The 23586-nt window shown below is 42.3% G+C and overlaps 2 protein-coding genes across 10 annotated transcripts in view; both read left to right on the top strand.

Annotated features, from left to right (window-relative positions):
• The window catches only part of CCDC180 (coiled-coil domain containing 180), a 46241-nt gene extending 42338 nt beyond the window's left edge, over window positions 1–3903 (top strand). The window contains exons 35-37 of the mRNA XM_036433275.2: window positions 1634–1739; window positions 2452–2587; window positions 3721–3903. Of these exons, the coding sequence (XP_036289168.1) occupies window positions 1634–1739; window positions 2452–2587; window positions 3721–3849 (371 nt within the window). The 3' untranslated portion in view covers window positions 3850–3903. The remainder of the gene's footprint in view (window positions 1–1633; window positions 1740–2451; window positions 2588–3720) is intronic.
• A 3445-nt stretch (window positions 3904–7348) lies between these two features.
• TDRD7 (tudor domain containing 7) overlaps window positions 7349–23586 on the top strand; it is a 50888-nt gene continuing 34650 nt past the window's right edge. For 4 of the 9 annotated variants that reach the window (XM_036433269.2, XM_045579977.1, XM_036433267.2 and 1 more), the window contains exons 1-4: window positions 7407–7554; window positions 16118–16330; window positions 19304–19445; window positions 20663–20876. In XM_036433269.2, coding sequence (XP_036289162.1) covers window positions 16124–16330; window positions 19304–19445; window positions 20663–20876 — 563 coding nt within the window. In that variant the 5' untranslated portion in view covers window positions 7407–7554; window positions 16118–16123. Of the gene's footprint in view, window positions 7555–14936; window positions 15014–15092; window positions 15254–16117; window positions 16331–19303; window positions 19446–20662; window positions 20877–23586 lie in introns of those variants that run through there. The other 5 variants (XM_036433264.2, XM_036433263.2, XM_036433262.2 and 2 more) reach the window with 5 other exon arrangements.

Genomic DNA, 23586 nt, shown 5'->3' with positions numbered 1-23586 from the left:
GTATAGATATATAGATACATAGATATATAGATACATAGATATATAGATATATAGATACATAGATATATAGATGTATAGATGTATAGATGTATAGATGTATAGATACATAGATATATAGATATATAGATATATAGATGTATAGATGTATAGATATATAGATACATAGATGTATAGATGTATAGATGTATAGATATATAGATGTATAGATGTATAGATGTATAGATGTATAGATGTATAGATGTATAGATGTATAGATATATAGATATAGATATATAGATGTATAGATATATAGATATATAGATATATAGATATATAGATGTATAGATGTATAGATGTATAGATGTATAGATGTATAGATGTATAGATATAGATATATATTGAATAGATATATAGATATATAGATGTATAGATGTATAGATGTATAGATGTATAGATGTATAGATGTATAGATGTATAGATGTATAGATGTATAGATGTATAGATATATAGATATATAGATATAGATATATAGATATATAGATGTATATTGAATAGATGTATAGATGTATAGATATATAGATATATAGATATAGATATATAGATATATAGATGTATATTGAATAGATGTATAGATGTATAGATGTATAGATGTATAGATATATAGATATAGATATATAGATATATAGATGTATATTGAATAGATGTATAGATGTATAGATGTATAGATGTATAGATGTATAGATGTATAGATGTATAGATATAGATATAGATGTAAATGAATTCATGTGAGAGAGAAAGAGAATGAGAGACAGAGCCTGAGAGATAGTACTGGACTGTTGACAATGATCCCCTCTGGTGGCTGGAATTACAGACACTTCTAAAATCTTCCCCCACCCCCCCCAGGTTAGGAATGTTCCAATAAAATTTTTATGATGTGCATATTACTTTAATAGCTATATAAAAGACTTCTAAAATCTTTTTTTCCCCAGGTTAGGGATGTTTAAAATTTTTATAATGTGCATATTACTTTTATAGCTATAGAAAGACTCGAATCCCATATAATTACTAATCTATTAAGTAATTAAAATATATTATTCTTATTAAGGTTTTTTTTATTATGAAGACAGTAAATATTTGTGATAGCAAAATAATAAATTCAATATGAATTACAAAGAAAGTTAAGAATGCAGCCTACAGCTCTGGCTAGTGTAGCTCCGTTGGTTGGGCATCATCAGGCTACTAAAAGGTTGCTGGATTGGTTCCAGGTCAGGGTGCACGCCTAAGTTGAGCCCAGGTGGGGGTGGAGGGGGATGTGCAGCAGGCAGCCAACCCCATGTTTCACTCTCACATCGATTTGTTTCTCTCCCTGACCCGTCTCCCCCTCCTCTCTCTCTCTCTCTCTCTCTCTCTCTCTCTCTCTCTCTCTCTCTCTCTCTCTGGGAATCAATTTTAAAAATCTTTTTTTAAAAAGAAAGAATACAGCCTACATATCTGTGCAGTCAGCTTTTCTGCGGGAGGAGCTCTGCCTCCCATGGGAGATGCCAAGTGGGGAGCAGGGGAGGGAGGCCCTCGTTTCTCGAAGGCCGGAGGGTGGGCCCCTTGATCTCAGGCTGTGGGTACGGCCACGGCCAGTAACCTGTCTCTTGCCTGCCAGAGATGGAGCCCCCGAAACAGAAAATATCAGTTCTCATTCGGAAGAAACTTGCTGGGCTGACCCTGGAGGAAGAGAGTGAGAAGCCTCTGATTGAACGGGGCAGCAGGTGAGAGCCAACAAGAGGAGGGATACCAAGAATGGCCGTGTCTTCTGGGGGCAGCGCTATGGAGTAACACCATGCTCCGTGCCTCAGTTTCCTCACCTGCGAAATGGGCACGGCAGCCTACCTTACATGGTATTATGAAGAGAGAGTGAAATGGGATTGGAGTGCCCCTGGCACATACTGAGAACTCAGCGGCTGGTAGGATCTACAAAGGGGCCCACCAAGACAAGGAGGCCTTTCCCACCGTGAGGCCAGGCCTAGGGTTGCTGGTGGCACTGAGGCTGTGTCACAAGAGCTGTCCAAGCGCTCGGTCCTGTGCCCCCAGAGTGTGACTCTGGAAGAAGTAAGGAGTGGTGTGCCCAGCTTCGTTCTCAGCAGCAGCTTTTACAGCTCGCTAGAAAAAAAAAACAGAGCAGGAGCCTGCGACTGCCACCTGGCAGATGCGTAAACCAGGGCCCAGAAGCAGGAAACAAGGGGAGGTGTGCCATTGCTCCGCCCAGGCGGAGACCAGGGCTGTCCGTTCACGTGGATTTAAACTTTTCACACGGAAAGAGAACACAAACAAAGAGCTTGAAGAAGCTTAACATGAAATGATCCGAGGGGTTTTCTTTTCATTAAAAGAAAGGCTGATCTTCCCACCAGCGTGATGGGTGCGTCCCTCCGTGCATGGTGAAGCCACGCCTGCGGGGGCTTTTACACGCATGTTTGTTTGTAGGAAGTGGCCTGGGATCAAGCCCACCGAAGTCACCATCCAGAACAAGATCCTCCTCCGGAAAACGCCGTCCATCACCACCTTCAAAACGACCCTGGGCCACCTGGCAACCGTGGAAGCCCGAGATGACGCCTACCTGGTGAGCCTACCTGGTGAGCTGAGCGGCGGGCTGGGGCCTGCGGGCCCGAGGACGCACCGCAGCCCCGCTGGGCTGGCTGGGGAGGGAGACAGCTCCCCTCACAGCGCCCTGACATAGGGCCATGCAGCTGATGGCACACGGGAGGGTGCCCCAGGGCACAGTGTCCGCACTCAGGACAGTGCATGTCCTCAGACACAGGACAGGTCCAGTCCCAGTGATAGCGTGAGTCTGATGGCGTGAGCCCAGTGCTGCAGGAGCCCCGCAGAGATCACCCCATCCAGCCTGGAGGGATGGTGGAGGGGGGGGGAAGGGGGTGTGCAGAAAGGCTTTCCAGAGCAAGGGGTCAGAGTCCGTCAGAGGCATGGAGGCCCTGGGAGCAGTGGGTGGGACGGCTGACAGTTTCTGTTCTCAACATGAGGCATCTCATTGAGTCCCTGTAACATCCCCAGGAGGGCGGTAGAATTGTCCCATGTGACTGATGAGGACACCGAGGCTTAAAGAGAGTGCCCCCCACATGCCACTGCAGAGTGGCAGAGGTAGGGCTAAAACCGACACCCACAGGGCTGTCTGAAGGAAGAGGCCACACCTCGATGCCACCTGTGGGACCTCTCCCCTCTGGAGCTGTGTGCACGTTTGGGCCTGATGCCCGGAGAGAAACCTTTTCCTGCCCAGAGATATGCTGACGCTGGTACTGGGAAAGCCTACAGTGCCCAGGACCGGCCCTGACCCAGCTACCACGCCAAGCCCCAGGCAGAGGGGGCGGCTCTGCCTGCTGAGTTCAGCGAGGGCTTGACGCTTGGAGGGCTGGACCTCCCAAGGAAGCCAGGACCCCTGACCCCCTGGGAGGCCACAGTATTGGCAGCAGTTAGCAAGAAGTTCAGAGTCCATCGTCTGGTAGATGGGGTCCTAGCCCCTGCTTAGTCTCCTTCTAGCTGGGGGATCCCAGGCAAGGCTCAGTCAGAGCCTCAGTTTCCCCATCTCTAGAACAATCAGACCTGCCTGATTGGCTGTTGGGCAGATGCATGAGAAATGACTGGTGGGGCCGTGGGCGGGACCTGGCGTGGGTTGAAGCTAGTGGCCAGCAGTCTGCAGTGTTCCCCTCCTCACGCCCCCTTCTGCTGCCTCGCTCCTAGAAATACTTAGTGTTGTTTGAAGAGGAGTTGAAGAAGACCCAGGAGGAGAACGCGGTGCAGGTGAAGGAGGCCCAGCGCTGGAAGAACAGCTGGCAGAGGTCCGTGCAGACCCTCCAGAGCCTGTACTAGCGAGGCCCTCGACTCACCCCAATAAAGGCTCCTTTTGTACCAACTGCTTCTTGATCTCCCCATCCATCTCTATCCATCCATCGCCCACCTGCCTGTCTGTCCATCTCTCTGTCCATCCATGCATGCATGCATGCATGCATCCATCCATCTGTCCGTCATTCCTGCTCTGTACCCTGCACTGTAGCTTCATCTGTGACCAGGGACGGTGTGCCCCCCCTCCCCCCAGGGACACCGGCTCCAATGAGGAAGACGGAGGTGAGCGGAGGAGTTCCATGTGGTTAGCTGGCAGGGATGGCGGGTAACAGGAACAGGTCACTTACAACAGCGACCGGTACTTTGAAGCAAATAACTAACAAAAGTCATGCTCGGTGCTTCACCTTGGAAGATGAAATAATGAAGCTTTTTGGAAAAGAGTGTATTTTATGTATAACAAAACAAGGATTGTAATTGCAGCCGTGCTCTGATTCCTAGAGCCAATGAAGAATTCATCCAGGGTTGACTGTACATCTGCCTGGCAAGGTGCCTGACCAAAGGGACAGCATCTTGGGGAATGTCTTCTAGGCCCCCTTCCTTTTCCTACGGGCTGCTCTAATCCCGAGGCTCAGCTCGTTCTCTCCGGAAGCCTCTGTCCTGCTGTTTTCCTTGTCGGCTTTCTCTTCTTCCATTGCTATGTGGCCCAACCATGCCAGATCTCATTGGCCGGTAGCTTTCTATGTCACTTGGACAGGGTGCTCATATCCCTTCCTCGGACCACGCCCTCCTGTTTCTTTCACACGTTTGGCATTTTGACTGTGTGTCAGTTTACATTTTCACATGCTTTCTCTCTTTCAGTGACTCATGAGGTAGGCTTCCCTATGCCTAATGTGGTTTCCTCCCGCTGCCTTTTCCTTTCCTCGCCCTGGCGTCTAGTGTAACATACGTTTTGTACCAGTTCGTTGGTTGACTATTATGGAATCAGTAATACTGTAGTTGGTTGCCTTGCTTAAAGTTATTAGTTACCCACCTCCATGCCCTACCCCACAACTGGGCCCTTAACCAGCTGACAACTCAATATTTGTATCCTTGGGATCATCCTAATATCTGGGCCTTGTCCAAGGCTGAGTTGTGCAAATGACCCACAACTGGAGAGGGGGCAGAGGCCATCTCTGAGCTCTCACTGCACAGGATCGCTTTAAGCTTCTGTTATGCCCCATTTTCCACATTGTGCGGTTGTGTGGCCTTTGCAGCTTTAGGGATCAGCCTCTCCTGGGGATTAGCCCCTTCCAGCTGACTCACCTTGGAGGCCTTTGTGTGCAGATTAGGGAGTTTTGCTTGATCAGCACAGCCTTGGCTGTACGGCAGCCTGGATTTGAGCAGGGCTCTGGCAATCTCTCCCTTTTGCTTTTTGTTTTGTTTTTCTCCTTACTCAGTTAAAACAATTGCAATTGTCTAGACATTTCTCTGCATTTGATTGTGAAGCAACATCTGATGGGAGAGGGAGCGATCGTGATATTCACAATTAAACAAAAGCAGATCTATCCAAAGATCCCTTTAATCGTGGATCTGTTTTCCTGACCTTACGTAAGCAGCAAGAACCTGTGAGGCTGGGTTTCATCACCATGTACAATTTTGAACTTGTTGTTCAGCTTCAGAAAGCAGTTGCTTAGGCTTTTATATATATATTAAAGGCCTGGTGCACAAAATTTATGCATGGGGGAGTGTCCCTCAGCCCACCCTGAATCCTCTCCAATTTGGGACCCCTTGAGGGCAGTCAAACATCCCTCTCACAATTCAGGACTGCTGGCTCCCAACTGCTCGCCTGCCTCCCTGATTGCCCCTAACCACTTCTGTCTGCTAGCATGATCACCCCCTAACCACTCCCCTGCCAGCCTGATTGATGCCTAACTGTTCCCCTACCAGCCTATTTCCCCTAACTGCCCTCTCCTGCAAGCCTGCTCACCCCTAACTCCCTCCCTTGCAGGCCTGGTTTTCCCCAACTGCTCTCCCCTGCAGGCCTAGGTTCCCCCCAACTGCCCTTCCCTGCAGGCCCGGTTGCCCCCAATCTCCCTCCTCTGCTGGCCTAGTCACCCTTACTGCCCTCCCCTGCAGGCTTGATCACCCCCAATTGCCCTCCCTTTCAGGCCTGGTCCTTCCCAACCTCCCTCCCCTGCTGGTCATCTTGTGGCAGCCATCTTGTGTCCACATGGGGGCAGCCATCTTTGACCACATGGGGGCAGCCATCTTGTGTGTTGGAGTGACAGTCAATTTGCATATTTCTCTTTTATTAGATAGGATAGATAGCCAACACCTAGAAACAACAAAATTCATCAAACTGTATATTAAACTTTTTATTAGATGTAAATTATTTGTGAGTAAAGCTGATTTCTTAAAAAATTAGCTGCAGAGTATTTTTTTTTCCTTAATTCAGGTTAGCCCAAACATGGAATCCCTTTGTAAGGATAAAGGACCTTAGACTTGGGGTCAACTCAGTTGGTTTTATCACTTATTCTGTATATTGGACTCTGCAGTTTTTCCTAATGTCCTACTCCTGAGCATTTGTCTATTGGGCCTTCCATGATCCACTCCCAATCTATCTTTTCATTCCTGAATCAAAAGCTCCTCAAGCACAGGCCTTCACGTAGTAGGCACTCCATGAAAGTTTGTGCTCGATATATACTGTTTGTCCATTCACCTTCTGATGAACATTGGTGTGTTTCTTGTTTCCATTTTTGGCTATTAGGAATAAAGCTACTATGAACATTCTTGTCCGGGTCTTAAAGTGGACATATGCTTTCATTTTTCTTGGGTAAACTCTAGAAATGGAATTGCTGGATCATATGTTGGTTTAAGGAATATAACCAACATGCCCAGTAGGTGCTGATAATACTATATGTGCAGAAGAAATAAGTGAATATTAGGTGTCCATAATTTTAGAATGAATGAATGTATTTGACAAATAATTTATGTCACCTTTATCATGTGCAGGCACTATCCTAGGCTCTGGGGTTAGACTAGGGAACAAGACAAAGATCCCTGTGCTTCTTTAACTCGAGGAGGAGAGTAGATAGGAAAAAACATTCAGCATGCTAAGGAGAGAAAGAGCAAAGAAGGGAGACAAGGAACATCAGGGAAGAGATTGACTTTTTTGAGATTGTGGCCACTCTCCCTGAAAGAAAGGGCGAAGCTTGAAAAAGACCTAAAGGAAATGAGCGGCCGGGTGGCTGTCTAGCTGAATAAAAATGAAATGAGCAAGAGTTGAATGAAATGTGGGATGGCAAGGTTGAACGCCCACAGCAGGAGCTCCTCAGAGCAGGTGGGATCTGCTGGTCCGGGGCCCGCCGCGCCCGCTAGTACTTGCGCCGCCCAGGAGGAGGCGCTGCTGAGCCAACCTCGCAGCCTGCGCCCTGGGCCCGCGAGTGGGCACGCGCAGAAACCGCTAGGCGGCGTCGGTTTCCCTCCCCACGCGGGACGCCGGCGTGGGCCGACGCGGCCGGGGAGCCCGCGCGCGCGTGCGCACACCGAGGCCGGGCGCTCTCGGGGCGGGGCCGGCGGGACGGGGCGGGGCGGGGCGGGGGCTGGCGGTGATTCCCGAGCCGCGGCGGCAGCTCGGGCGGGCGGTGCGGGGAAACCGAAAGTGGGCGGCGGCCGCGGCTGTGGCCCGGACGGAGACGGCGGCGGGCGCGGGGTCCGGAGGCGCGGGGACCGGCCGTGGGCCCCCGGAACCAGGTGAGCGCGCGTCCTGCGGCCGAGGGGGCGACAGGTGCCCGGCGAAGTCGGACGAGGTTGGAGCCGCCGCACCTGTGTCCCCCGCGGGACCGTGGCCCCGGGCGTCCGGGACCTGGACGGGCCGCTCGGCTGCAGCCGCGGGGGATGCCGCGGCCCCGACCGCCGGAAACGGGCCGGGCGCCAGGGAGTTGGGGTTCCAGAGCGCTGTGTTTTAAACCTCTGGTGGGACCCTCCCCCCGGCACTCGGGGCGGCTGGACGGTCGGTCCCCCGGGAGGGAGTCGGACGGACCCTCCGGCCCCGGGAAGCTCGGGGGCAGCTGCGGCCGCGGGGGTGTGGCCGCCGGGCGGGGGCGCTGACCAGGAAGTGGTTCCTGGCACCGGCGGCACCGCCGCGGCCACAGCGGTCAGCTCAGCTCGCTCTGCAGCCTCTGCGCGAACCTGGGAGGTCCGAGCCCCGGGCTGGGTGAACGCCCCCGTAGGTTACACCTGGAGCTTTAAGTTCCAAACCACCGACATGGGCTTCTCCTTTTGGACCAGCCCGTGCAAGGCCGCCCAGGGTATTGCGGGACACCCATACCGCCCCCATTCCTTCAAACCGTGAGCACCGGGTGGGTACCGAGCTCCCTCCGAGCTCAGAAGGAAACGTGAATCCATGAATGAGTTTGTCGCTTCCCTTTCCCCTAGATCTAACTTTCCCTTAGATCCGGCAGGGCCCGCTTCTCAGCTTCAGCTCCATGGGCGGGGGCTTGGAGCTCACACAACTTTTTCTGCTCTGATCCACTTGAGGAACGTAATATATTTCCGTTAACAACCAAAGGTGTCCAAGGGTGTCGCTCCCAAATAATTCCCATTATTTAAGCAGAAAAGGGGAAATACCTATATTAGAAAAAAAAAAAAAAAAAGTCCAGGGACCAAAAGGATTCTGATGACTGTCCTACAAAAGGAAACAAAACAAAACAAACCATTGATCTAGGTCAGCTTTTACCCGCCCCTAAATTGTCAAGTAGAAAAATTGCAGAAGAGTGTTGTGTCTAGTGATAAGCATTGACTTAATGACAGAAAGTGAAATTTAGACACGGGTGCTCAACTCACCCGGAGCTGCTTTGATGGGCTGCCTTGGTGTGTAGGTGTTGCATACTGTGGCCTTTGCAGACCTGGATTGGAATCTGTCTGGGCTTCTCTTACTAACTGTGATCTTGAACAGATTACATACTTCCGTTGAGCCTGGTTTTCTAGTTATTAGATGGAAATATTTGACTTAGTCTGCACAGCTTTTATGAGATAACTATTGTAAGTTCTTTGACTTGTAGTAACTAGTCAGGAAATGCTGACAACCAGCCTACTTCCCATCATTTCCATAAGTGGATTTCAATATCTTGGAAGCAGGGACACATCTTTAAATCCTCTATGCAATATAAAGTGGCGGGTGGTGGAGATTTTTGCAGTTCCACTCAACTGACATTGATTGAGCATCAGTTACGTGGAAAGTACTGTGCTGGGTGCAGGGAGTTGCTCAGGGGCCCAGCGGGATTAGAACCCTCAGCTCCTGTGCCTGGTACAAGACCCTTTGGTGGCACACAGCTCCCTAGTTAACTTGAGGCAGCGGTTGGCGGTGTTTTCGGGTTTCAGTCCCTGTAGACTGGAAATGAAATGTGATCCCTGCTAATGCCCTTTTAAGTGTACTGGTTGAATGTGGCTGAATGAGCTATTGTAGTTTGTACCAAGAGATTTAAACTTCCTGAAGGACCTCTCTTTATGTTCTCCATGCAATAAATCTAGTTAGAGACTTAGTTTGAATGTAAAGGAAAAACATTTAGTAATCCAACTCTTAAGTGCCTAATCTGTGTTTGATCAAGTTCTGTTCTCAAAAATTGACATTTGACATAGAGTGAGTGGTTTGCTTCTGGGCACTTTCAGGGTCAGCAGATAAATGCAGGAAGGACAGAAACGCCCTGGTGCGTGGAATGAAATCTAATTGCATTTTTGTGTGAATTGGTTTTTCTTTCTTTATGTAAAACCTACTCTCTCCACCAGTTACTCCAACTTAGTGCTTTCTTTTTATTATTTCCTCATTGGCCACTTTTTTTTTTTTTTTTAAGTTCTGCCTTTCAAACAAGCTGTTTTTAAAAAATCATTTTTAGCTAAAGATTTTTGTGTGTGTAAATTTGCCAATAAGAGCTTCTTATCAGCACAAGTTACCCAGTGTGACCCCAAAGTGAACTCAGTATTTTAGTCATGCAACTTTGTCAGGGGAAACAGATCTATAGTTCCCATTAGGCCTTTGGAGTCCATTTTAGAGCTCTAAGGACTTCGAGGAAGGTTGAGAGTCATGGTTCTTGTCCACCTTCCTTATCTTTTTCGTGAAAAAAGAGACCCGAAATGATTTGCTCACAAGGTTACAGCTGATAAGTAGCATAAATAGGATTAAGATCCACACTCCTAGGGACATTGTGGGGTTGTGTCTGGCAGGGGATCTCTCCGAGAGGCCATGTGCCAAAGCAGTAAGTGACTTTTTGCCTTGGTTTAGATGAGAGATGATGTTGGAGGAGATCCATGATGTTCTTACCAAGCTTTCCTGTTCGTTGTATGCCAATGCTTATACCATTGCACTCTTGGCCATATATTGATAGGTAGTTTCCCATCCACACCATGCTTCTAGGGAAATGTTTTTAATTAAGTAACTACTAAAGCCAAGTATTGTGGTAAGCACATGTAACTCTACTTGTGAACGAGTCATTCAGAAAGAGAAGCAAAGAAAGGAGGAGGAAAAAGAGTAAGAGAAAGGAAGCGAAAGTCAAGTGCAATATGTAGTGATCTGTTGTGGCCAGTTTCTTCCTTCTTGGCTGTGGTCTTTGCCAGCTGACCTTGGTCAGTTTTTGAAATAAAAAATACTCTGATTAATTCTCCAGACCCACCTCTACTTTGCTCTGTTGTTGAGGATTCTTATTCAGCTGAAACAGCTCTCTTAAACCCCTTTGTTGTCTAGGGAAACCCTTAAGGATTTTAATTTGAGAACCTGTGGGCTAAAACAGAGATGCCCAACCTTATTTCTCCCAGCCTAGCCTACCTTATAGTCCACCAAGCCTTGCATAACATTCCTAAAATCTAAGTAAGTTGAATTCTCTGAAACTCTAAGCTGTATTTATTACAACACTTTTAGAGAATAGAAATAATAGGGAAGAGATTTGAAAGATCAATTTGGCAACTTTAGAATTTTGGGAAGCCACTTTAGAGAAACTTCAAACTTAATTTTTGGAGGGATGCCTAAGGTTTGCCATTGAGACACTAAGAGTTGAAATTTCCATGATAAACTTCCTTTTTGTTTCTAATAGATGACATTCAAGATGGTAATCTTGATTTTTATAGTTAGGGGAAAGTATTCTCATATACTACACCTTTTATAAAAGTTCTCAAGTATAGTTGCCATCTTCAGGAAATCTCAAAATACGCCATGATAACAAAGGAATTAACAAAACTTAGAGCATTTTGAAGCAATATAGTAGATCAGAAAATGATAATGATTTTTTAAAAGCTTTAGTGCCTCTCCTTTTGTTTAATGCCTAAAGTGATATTGCTAATGTGGGAATTGCAAACCAGATTGCAAAGCATGAGAACAAGGTATACATCTGAATAAGACATACAGTCACACCTGCTGTTCCAGGTTTTGCTGTGCTTAACTGCTTCTCACCAGCTTTGGGATCCTCAGTCTTATAGTCTAAGGAACTGTTCTTCCCTCCAAAAGTTGTATGCAAATAGAGAATTACAGTATTCCATGAAAATAGCATATGTTTTAAAAGTCACGGTGTGGGGGGGGGGGGGGGGGGAGAGTGGAAGGGTTCTTAATTCAGATTGCCTTCTTGTGGTCAAGCATTGCTTTCCAGTCTTAAGTACAAGGTTCTTTTTGTTAGCTTTGTAAAAAATGGTGAAAAAATAGTGATTGTACATCTAAGTGTCTATTGGTTGATAAAATACATCACTACTCAAAGCTGTTGTGCATTCAATATCAATTTGGGTTTGTGAATCCCAATGGTGTCTGCACACTGTTGGAAAAACAGGAATATGTGTGAGACACCAGTATTCAAGCAGTGCTCACTGCTCATCGGAATGTATAGACTCTGCAGTCTGCGGTGGCCTTGACCTGGGCCTGCCTATGAGAACACTGGCTCGGAGTAGCAAGGCACAGAATTCATCCACCTGATGGTTCTCAAAATGGTTCTCAATGACCGCTTGGTGACACAATTGGCTGTCTCAGTCAATTAAATATTAATAATATTTAATATTATTATATTAAATAACAGTCATTAAAATTTGCAAATAATTTTTTCTCTTTTCCCCCCTGCAAATAATTTTTAAAATAAATATTATTCCTTTAATAGTCCACATGCATGTATTTTAGTGAGTAAGAGAGAAAAGCAGTGGTGTTAGGTAGATAGAGACTTTCTCATTCAGTCATTCAGTGTTTATTGAGCTCCTCTTGTGGCCTGGGCAGGAGGCATTCAGCAGCAACCAAACCTTAAAATCCCTGCTTTCACAAACCTTAGCATTCAAGTTGGGGAGACAGCCAGTAAAATTCAGTAAAGTATTTGATGATGGTGGTAAGTGCTGAGGATTGTTATGTCTTCCTGATGAATTGATGTCCCCTTTGCAATCATATTATTAGTAATGTGTGTGGTTTCCTTAATAATTAGCCTGGAAGTTTATCCATTTTATTGATGTTCTCAAGATACTAGTTTTGTCTTCGTTATAGACCTGTTTCATAATCTTAATATTTATTTTGTTCTCATTTTTATGATTTCCTTCTTTCTACTTACTTTTGCTATTATTTGCTCTCTTTTTTTTCTCAAAGTTGTAGATTAGATCACTGATTTGGGATCTTCTTTTCTAACATGACCATATAATGCTTCAAATTTGCCTCTAAATGCTGCTATAACTGCAACCAGTAAATTTCTATATATTGTGTTTTCTTTTTTCTTTTTTTTAAAAATATTTTTTATTGATTTTGTACAGAGAGGGAGAGAGATAGAGAGTTAGAAACAGCTGCCTCTTGCACACCCCCTACTGGGGATATACCCGCAACCAAGGTACATGACCGGAATCGAACCCGGGACCTTTCAGTCCCCAAGCCGACGCTCTATCCATTGAGCCAAACCGGTTTTGGCTGTGTTTTCATTTATTTAAAAATCTTCTGATTTTTGAGGAGCTTTCCCTTTGATCATTGGTTATTTAGAAGTTTGTCATTAAATTTGCCAATACATATATTAATGTCACTGGTACCTAATATAATTTTGTTCTCGTCATAGTGCACTCTTTGTGTAATTTTAGTTATTATAGATTGGTCATGGATTGTTTTAAGTTTCAGAATATATTCCATCTTGGTGAATGTACTGTGTGCTCTTGAAAAGAATGTATATTCTGTTGTTGGAGGGGAGTATTCTATAAATAGCAGATTAGTTTGGTCAATAGTGTTGTTGAGCTCTTCTATATCCATATTGATTTTTTTTTATTGTTTAGTGGTTGTACCAATTACCAATAACTATGAGTCTGTTTATTCTTTCAGTTCTATTGATTTTGCTTCATGTGTTTTGAAGTTGATGTCAGGGGCAGTCTCACTTAGGATTGTTACGTCGTTCTGTTGAATTAACTTCTTAATTATGATATAATGTCTGTCTTTGTCCCTGCCAATATTCCTTGTTCTGATATACAATATAGTTATGTATTAGTATGGAATATCTTTTTACTTGTAATCCATGTATTTATATTTAAAATAGGTTTCTTTGAGATAATATTTGGTAAGTCCTGCTTTTACATCCACTCTGCCAATCTGTAACTTTGTATTGAAATATTTTGGTCATTTACCTTTAATATAATTGTTGGTATGGTTGGTTTTAAATCTATTCTGCTTGCTGTTTTCTAATTGTCCTGTCTATTTTTTGTTGTTGTTATTATTTTTTTTCTCTAATCTTTATTATTTCCTTCCTAAGTTTCTTTTATACTTCTGCCTGCCTGCTTTTTGATTGAATTTTTTATTCTATTTTTATCTTTACTACTGGCTTATTAGTTATACTGCCTTAAAAATATTTAGTGGTTGCCATAGTGTTTACAATTTATGTTTTTATCACATTCCACTTTCAAATAATATTTTGCTATTTCATGTACAGTATAAGGACTTTCTAATGGTTTACTTCCAGTTTCTCTCAGTCTTTGTGCTATTGTTGTTGTACATTTTATTTTTACATAAGTATGCACTTCACAGGAGGGAACTTTTTGGTGATGGAAATGTCTATATCTTGATTGTGGTAATGATTGCATGAGTGTGTATATTTTTCAAAACTCAACAAGTGTACACATAAGATGAGTGAATTTTATTGTATGTAAATTATACCTAAATGAAGATATATATATATATATATATATATATATATATATATATATACACACACACACACACACATACATATTTGTGTGTATGTGTCTATTTATCTATCTACAGAGAGTATAGGAATTTAGACCTAATATAGGACTTTCAGAGACTACAGTATTAATTAAATGTTGTTGGTGCTGGTGGTGACAATTTAAAAAAAGTTAATGTTAAGTGCAAGAAGGCACAAGAAGAATACTTAGGTCTAAATATTTGTCACTTAAACCTTGCTATCATTTGAGTATTATATTTATAATTAAAAGGACCCACACTTGAGCTAATATTTTGTCTCCTTTTTCAAAAGGATAAATGAGGAAATTGACAGAATTCTCTGCTGTTCAATATGGTATCTAACAACTATATTTAATTTAAATTAAATTAAAATACAGTTCTTCAGTCATGTTGGCCACACTTCAATGGTCTAGTAGTTCATGTGGCTATTGGTTACCATATTGGACTGCACAGATATAAGACATTTTCATCATCACAGAAAATTCTATTGGATAGCACTGTTGAAAGAAAATATAACAAGTTGTCCATGGCTTACCTTTCTGCTTCCTTTAATGCTTCCCACTTTTCTTGGCTGTTTAAATTGTCATTCTCCTAATCTATCTTCATTCTATTTACCACTAGTGTAAAGAAAATTGGAGTGGTTAATTTTGAAACATGCCTGTTGCTGATCAATGAAAAGTCTTAGCCAAGGTCCTCATAGATTTCCTAGGTACCAAAATTCAGCAGTCGCTTTGCTTTTCTCTCTCTTACTTGGCAGCTGTAGATGACACTTTTGAACATGCCATTCTTCTTGGTTCTTTCCTCTTTTTGTTTATATGACAATGTCACTCTGTCTTTTCTACTTCTATTTCTCTGGTCCCTTTTCCTCAGCCTTTTATACTATTCTTCTTCCTTGCCTACTCCTTAAATGACAGCCTTTCACAAAGGTCCATCTTTAACTTTGTTTTTGACTCCCTAGTTATGAAATACCACGTATATGCTGAAGGCCAGCAATCTATAACCAGCTCAGACATCTAACTTAAATTCCTAGTAAGTATATCTGTGTGGCTGCCTTGTGAGCATCCCAAACTCCTATGTCCAAAATTAATTCTATTACTTTATTTTGCAGATCTACCTCACCTCAGTGTGGGTCATTACTATGCACCAAGCTTTTAAAATAGGAATTTGGAAATTCCCTCATCATCCAAACCAACTAATGAATTTCTGTTGACTTCACCTCGTAAACCTCTCAAATTGACATTTTGCTGATTCCCAAAGCCCTGTTTTCAGGTCATCCACATTTCTAAGTATTCTTACAAGTCATTAATCTTTCTTCTTCTAATTTATCTTCCCCACTACAGAATAGTGATATTCCTAAAATGCAGAACTAATCATTTTATTCCCCTATTTAAAACCTCTCCAAGGTCCCACATTACTTTCGGCAAAAATGCAAACATATTAACATAATATGATAGACTCTTCTGGGTCTGCCTCTTCCATCCTTATCTTTTAGCCCTGACTTAGCTTGGAGTCTTTGTTCAATCATGTCCAGACACTTAACTACCGGAATTCTCAGAACAACCATGAACTTCTCTCTCACACTGTGCCTTTTGCACTTTATGTTTCCTTTACTTGGGCCTGATACCTCTCCATCCTCTGCCACCACCCCCCCATACCCCCTTCACACACACCCTTTTCCTCTTTGTCTAGCTGATTCCATCTTAGAACAGATCGTAGCGTCAACCCCAAAATAATGCTACGAGCTGTTCTACAGTCTCATAAGAATGGAATAGCATTGCCTCAACTGCAACAAGAGTACAAATCCTTGACTGGAGACTAGATCCCCTTCAAACAGTTAGGTTACCCGTCACTGTCATTATAAGTAGGCTTCCATTCGGGCCTTCCCCTCATCTGGAAAACATTCCCTCATTTCTTCCCTTCACAAGCGAGTCCTTGTGGCTTTCTGACTTCCTGTGTCCTCCTAACAGTCTGTGCTTTTCTCTACCATCACAGTTATTGCTCTTTATTGTAATAGCACAGAAAGTATCCAGTAACAATTTATCGAATAGTCTAACAAATGTAAACTCTGAAAATCTACTTGAATTCACAGGCTAATGCATCATCTCACAGTAATCTTGCACTGTGCTCTTATAGGTGAAGATGCTGGAAGCAGATCTGGTTTCAAAAATGCTACGAGCTGTTCTACAGTCTCATAAGAATGGAATAGCATTGCCTCGGCTACAAGGAGAGTACAAATCCTTGACTGGAGACTGGATCCCCTTCAAGCAGTTAGGTTACCCGTCACTAGAAGCCTATCTGAGAAGTGTGCCGGCTGTGGTCAGGATAGAGACCAGTAGATCTGGTGAGGTAAGGGGGTTCTTGTGCATGTCGGAAAAGTCACACCAGTTCTTCATTTCCTCTTTGGCACCTTCAGTCTCACCTGTGATAGCAGTCAAAATGAAAAGTGCTAGCTAAGCCTTGGCCGGGTGGCTCAGTTGGTTGAAGCGTCATCCCATACAGCAAAAGGTTGTGGGTTCAATTTCTGGTCAGGGCACAAACTTAGGTTGCAGGTTTGATTCCCGTTCAGGATGTGTTCAGTTTTTTCTCTCCCTCCTTCCCCCCTTCCTCCTCTCTTTTTAAAAAAATATATCCTCGGGTGAGAATTTTTAAAAAAGCACAGTCTAGATTCTGATTATTTTGGTTAACCCCTCAAATTCTTTTGTTGTAAAAATAAGATATTAACCATATTAAATAAGAAATTTTAAAATTAAAGTTCATTCAGTCTTAACATCCAAAGTAACTGTACTGGAAGTCTTAAGTGCCTAAATGTCACACCCACCCATTATGAACCTGCAACAACTGTTTTCCCAGGTCATTGACCTCCTGATTGCCAAACTAACAGATGCTTTTAAACTCTCAACATTTGACTTCACTCATATCTATCCCTACTATCTGGACCCCAGTTCAATCCCTCATTGATCATTTAGCATTTGATTATTACAGGGCCCTCCCACCCGTTCTCCCTGTCTTTAGTCCTTTCTCTCTCTCGCCTGGTCTTGCCTTCACGCAATGTGATTATATTATTCCATAACTCAAATCCTTTAGTTTCTCTAGAATAATATTATGTATTCATATTTATATTCTCTGGAAGAGTATTTTATGTATAACATGGGCAATTTGTTAGTAGCAAGTAAGTTTTTTCTTGTGCGTACCCTTGTCACCCAGCAGTTTCACTTCTTGGTATCTGCCCAATGCACGGTGTGGAAGATATAGACAAACCATCACCCAAGAGACAGGCAAAAACACCAGTCCCCCAAAACAGTACATTTTCTGGGTACATTTCTGTAAGTGTAAGTACATGGAACAAGTATGAAGTATTTCTTCCCAAAACTTATTATATTTGTTCCTCTGTTTGCAGTGCACGGGAGAGGCAGTGGGTAGAGGGGGGGATAGGGTCCCAGGATCAGCAGTGGTCAAAGGGAGGTTCACCTAATCTTTAATAATGTTTAAAAGGAGCAGCAATAAATTAAATATATTAATAATAAAACTTTCTTCAGCATCTTTGATTCTCCTAGACAGATTTAAGCCATCTTTTCTGTCCACTTGGCACCTTGTAATACATCCAATATCCTACTTGACACAGTGTTTTCTGTTTAGTCTTTTTGCCCTTCTCTCTTTCATTCATCAGTTTCTTTAGGATGAGAGATTTTTTCATCCCTAATAGTTGGTGCTTAATGAATGTTGAATGTATGAATTATTAAATGTCTGAATGAATTAATAAAGTAATAATGCTTTATAGAGTTACTAAGCTATAATTTACTCTTTTACTTCCCTATTTTGGACATTTTTAATGTTTCCAGCTTTTGACTGGTAGAATAGGCCCTATTGCACATATTTGGGTATGTAATTTTTTTTCTTAACATATTTTCAAATTTAGAAATACTGGGCCAAAGAGTAGGAACATGCTTTGGCTGATGTTTGCTTTCCCGTTCTGGAGTTCAACTTGGAATCCAGGACTTAACATACTAAATGGGGCTTTAAAAGATCATCTGATTCTAATAGTTACATACTTTTGTCAAATATTTTTTCCAAATATCCTATATGTTGCACAAGTTTGTGTGTGTGTGTGTTTTAGGTAAAAAGCTGAGCTGCTGTTTTAAGCAAGAGCAGAGGGTCCTGGCCTTCCTAACCTTCACACTTTGCCACTGTGAGGCCCCTGAGGCAACTCCATGGAATCCAATGGCTCCATGGAATACTTGAAAACCCCAAATCTAAGCCCTGTAAAACCCTTTTTTACAGCTGCACATTCTGAGATTGGGAGGTTAACTGATTTGCCCTAAATCACCCAGCTAACCTTTGCAGTGGCAAGACTAGGATTTAGTGGTCTTTGAAAGGTAATGCAACATAGCAGGTATGAGTGCCTACTTTGGATTCAGATAGCCTAGCTGTGTGGCTTAGGTGAGTTGCTAACTTTCCTGAGCCTCTGTTTTCCCGTTGTATTAAATGGAATAAAATATATCTCACAGATTATGTTAGATAATATGTCTAGATCACAGGTTTCTTTTGGTTCACTTGTTATTCCCATAGTACCTAGCACATTGTAGATACTTCATAAATACCTATTTAAGAATAAATGAAATTTTGAATTTAACCAAGGTAGATTATTCAGTATGTTAGACTGTACTTGACTTCTATGTAGAAAATATAATTTTGCTCCAATGTGATCAAGAAGAGAGTGATATGCATATTTGCATACAGCTTGATTTGGGACATATGAACTCACTGAGACCTACTTTTAAAAATTGGCCTCTAGCCGAAACCGGTTTGGCTCAGTGGTAGAGCGTCGGTCTGCGGACTGAAAGGTCCCGGGTTCGATTCCAGTCAGGGGCATGTACGTTGGTTGCGGGCACATCCCCAGTAGGGGGTGTGCAAGAGGCAGCTGGTCAATGTTTCTCTCTCATCAACGTTTCTAGCTCTCTATCTCCCTTCCTCTCTGTAAAAATCAATAAAATATATTAAATAAATAAATAAATAAATAAAAATAAAAATTGGCCTCTAGCCCTCGGTGGTTCAGCTAAGTGGGTAGAGCATCGGCCTGCGAACTGAAGGGTCCAGGTTCAATTCTGGTCAAGGGCACATGTCCAGGTTTCGGGCTCGATCCACAGTAGGGGGCATGCAGGAGGCAGCAAATCAATTCTCTCTCATCATTGATGTTTCTGTCTATCTCTCCCTCTCTGTTCCTCTCTGAAATCAATAAAAATATTTTTTTTAAAAATATGGCCTCTAGGCACCAGTGTGTCTGAGAATTGTTTCTCCTCCCACTTTGCCTCTTACGAACAGACTACCTGTTATGCTGTGGCCTGCACAGAAACTGCAAGAATTGCTCAGCTTGTGGCTCGTCAGAGGAGCTCTAAAAGAAAGACTGGGCGGCAAGTTAATTGTCAGATGAGAGTAAAGAAAACCATGCCGTTTTTTCTAGAAGGTACGGTCTTTTTCACATGATAAAAATTTTAAGCCTGTTTATGAATACACTGACATATGCAATTCTGGGAATATTACTTATATTCATAATAAACTTATATTTGTTAACATTTATATGTCAAGGGTGAAATTCTGAAGCTAATATTTTCATTTGAAATTAAGTGAACATGATGAGCATGACTTTCTAAATGAAGTAATTACTCAGTGTGAGATAACAGAGAGTACATTTTAAGCGTATAGCAAAATGTGGTGTTATTCTTTTAGATTATTGAGGGAAAGCTTTATCCAGTATGTTGGATGAACCAAGAACCTGTGATTTAATGTGTTATTTCTCAAATCATGCCTTTTAATATAAAATCTTTTTTTAATATGAATTATATGGTAGACAGAGATATCATATTATATGGGCAGCTCAGCCTGTGTTTATTGAATACTCATTTTGAGGAACTTATAATCAGTTCTAAAACTAAATTCTCAAGAAATAGCTCAGTGAGAATACAAAAGCATAGGTGAAAGGAGGAAGAGGGATTAAACAAAAATCCCCTATAGACATATATGACAATAGACACTGCCAGCAGGTGATGATAGCCAGAGGGAAAGGGCTGGGAGGTAGGTGGAGGTGGCAAAGTGAGGAAAGCTGGGGACAGATGAAGACTTTGCTTGGGGTGATGGTTGCAAGATGCAGTGTGCAGATGATGTTTTATTGAGGTGTACACTTGAAACTTGTATGGTTTTATTAAGCAATGTCACCCCAATAAGTTCAGTTTTAAAAAGAGTAGATACCTGAATGTCACAACAAGCGGTTTTCGTGAAAATGACTATGGAGGGCTTCATATTGAAGAGAAGTCTTGAACCCAGGCTTCAAGTGATGGAAAGAGTTTAAATTGATGGAGAGGGGATGAAGGACTGAAATATGGGGGAGTGTGGTACGTTTGTAAGAACATGAGATGGTTGCTACTAAAGTGTTAGTTGGTAAGTAAAGGGAAAGTAACTAGCTAGTCAGGTAGATGAAATCATATTTTGAAGAACCTCATCTGCTAAATACTCACCAATCTACTCTTTCTCTACTGACCAACGCTCAGGTGGCAACTTCCTCCCGTCCTTACATACTGCTCTGAGGATAGAGGCCTGTAGAGCACATCTAGACAGGGGGGCGCCATAATGAAACGAGGGTCTTGGGAAGCTAAATGATTCCATTCTGTATGTCTGACTTCATAGGAAAACCAAAAGCAACTCTCAGACAACCAGGATTTTCTTCAGATTTTTCCATCAGCAGAAAGCCTAATGCAGCTCTGTCAAGAGACAGAGGAAACTATCTTGGAGTCAAGTCTAATGCTGAATTACCACCTTACACAGAACACACACATGTTGGAAGTGAAGTATTCCGAAGTGTTCCCATGGAGAGGCATGTGACCATGTCTACCAACAACAGGTATTGGTTCCTTCCTTGTCAGACTAAAAGAAGTTTAGTGAACCTAGGATAATAAATGTTAGAAATGTATATACTTTGTTTTGTCTATTGTAAGTTTGTTTGTACGTAGCATCATTGTTTGTAAACCCACTTTTCATGGCTGCATGAATATATTTCTCTGAATACCTCCATTCTGTATTTTCCTCACATTTTTTGCAATCCCTCTTTGTGAAATTCATTTTAAAGGCTCTCACAAATTGTTTTAAGATGCCATTTAAGTATAACTTAAAACTTTTTCTGAGAACCTTTCTTAGAATACATTTTGTAAATTTTAAATAAAATCTGTTGACTTGCACATTAGACTGTGTTCCAGAAATTAATCCATAATTATACAGTTGCATAGTATATCCATGCATCAGAATACTGGATTGGCAATAATAACACAGCTTTAAAGTCTGAGCTTGATGCTGCCATTCACAAGCCAAGGGAAGTTAGTGAAATCATTTTGATCTTTTGGGGCTGTGGTATCCTCATTTGTCCAGTGAAAATGTTAACTAGGCAATCTCAAATTTCCTTTCTGGTTCTGAATGTTAAGGTTTTATAAGATCACTCAGGTCAGCAAACTACAATCCATAGGCCAAATCCTGTTTTCTGTAAATAATATAGAAACACAGCTACATCCCATTGCTTCTGTATTGTCTGGGCTTATTTTTGCAAAGCCTAAAATATGTACCATAGGACCTTTTACAGAAAAAGTTTGCCAACTCCTGATATAGATGAGTCAGTATTACCTTCTTGCATCTATTTGTGCCTTTATAAAACAAATTTTGTGTCAAATTTCTTTAATCAAGTGTTCAAAAATCCCATTTTGTGTAAACATTAGTTTCCCTCCACAAAGGCACTTTCCCACCCTAATACTAGAATATTTAGAAAAAATTAATTTTTTTAAGTTAGGTCAAAGGGTTTTAATTTTTTATATGTTTGCGTTTTTCATAAAGTAACCCTTAAATATTTGCCATAATGGTGTATATTTAATGTTGTTTATGGTTATTATAATTTTGATAAGATCTAGAAAATACATAGTTAAAACTTGGATCTTGACCCAAAGCATTATTTGGGTTCAGTATGTGGCTGAGGTATGATTCTTTCCCCTGGTTGCATGCCTAAATTCAGTTCCATTTTTAAATTGAATCTATAAAATGATAGCAAAATCAGGCATCGTTGATTATGGGGTCTGAGGAGCATTCTCCACCCCATGATCTGGTGTGTCCTAGTGGCACTGGGTGCCCAGCTATGTGCCGTCCAGCTCCAGGTAACACCAGCAATGATTGAATGGGAGGCCCACCAGCAGCCTAAATAGTGGACCCAAGTTGGTGCTCTCTGACCTGCAGCGTAGTGTGCTTCTGCCCCTCCCACCTAGCAGCACCAGACCCAGGGAAGTGCATTCTGCTCCCATGGACAGCACTTGCAGATCAAACAGGAGTCTCAGCAGCAACAGGTGAATGTACCAGAGCAGAATAGTACCATAAGGGCCCTGAAAACTAAATTATCAATGGAACCACTGCCTGCAGAAGTGGGCCAGGAGAACTGTGCTAAACCTAAACAGGGTAACCGCCTGCTAAAATAGGATATTTAAATAGGATCCAAAGTCTCCTAACATGTGTCCTAATGTCCAGGATACAACAAGGAAAAAAAATCACTCATTGTACTAAGAATCAGGCAAATGACATCTTGAATGAGAATAGATAATCAACAGGCATCAACACCAAGATAAATCAGATGTTAGAATTGTATAACAAAGATTTTTAAAAATATATATATTTTATTGATTTTTCTTACAGAGAGGAAGGGAGAGGGATAGAGAGCTAGAAACGTCTATGAGAGAGAAACATCGACCAGCTGCCTCCTACACACCCCCTACTGGGGATGTGCCCACAACCAATGTACATGCCCTTGACCGGAATCGAACCTGGGACCTTTCAGTCCGCAGACCGACGCTCTACCGCGGAGCCAAACCGGTTTCGGCGTGTGACAAAGATTTTAAGGCAGCTGTAATAAAAGTGTTTCCATGAGCAATTGCCAATATTATTTGAGGGGGAAGAAAAATAGAAAATTCATTAAAGAAATAGAACATAATAAAAAGAACCAAATGGAAACTATAGTACTTAAAATGCAACATCAAAATAAAAAATGCGCTGGATAAGCACAGTAGCAGAATGAATATGACACAAGAAAGAACCCATAAACTTGAAGATAGAACAATAGAAATTTCCCAGTCTAACAGCAGAGTAAACAGACCTCAAAAAAATCAAACTAAACCCAAACCAAAAAACCAACTAGCAAAGCCTGAGGAGCCTGTGGGGAGAAAAAGCTAGCAGAGCCTTAGAGGCCTCGGGGGGAAAGGAGAAAGACCTAATGTTTGTACTATCAGTCTCAGAAAAAGAAGAGTGAGTGGGGCTTCAATGAGGATTTGAAGACATAGTTGTTGAAAATATCTCGAATTTGGCTAAGAACATAAAAGTATATAGATTTAAGAAGCTTAGAGAATTACAAACAGGATGAATCTAAAGAGACACCGAGACACCCATCATTAAACTTCTGAAAATTAAAGACAAATACAAAATCTTTAAAAGAACCAGAGAGAAATGACACATCACCCATAGGGGAATACCGGTTTTAATGACAGTGGATTTCTCATCTGCAACCATGGATGAAGAAAATAACATTTTTC

The sequence above is a fragment of the Pipistrellus kuhlii genome, unplaced genomic scaffold, assembly GCF_014108245.1.
Source record: "Pipistrellus kuhlii isolate mPipKuh1 unplaced genomic scaffold, mPipKuh1.p scaffold_m20_p_12, whole genome shotgun sequence".
Classification (NCBI taxonomy): Eukaryota; Metazoa; Chordata; class Mammalia; order Chiroptera; family Vespertilionidae; genus Pipistrellus; species Pipistrellus kuhlii.
Note: the sequence above shows the minus strand (reverse complement) of the source record. Positions and strands in the feature narration are given on the sequence as shown.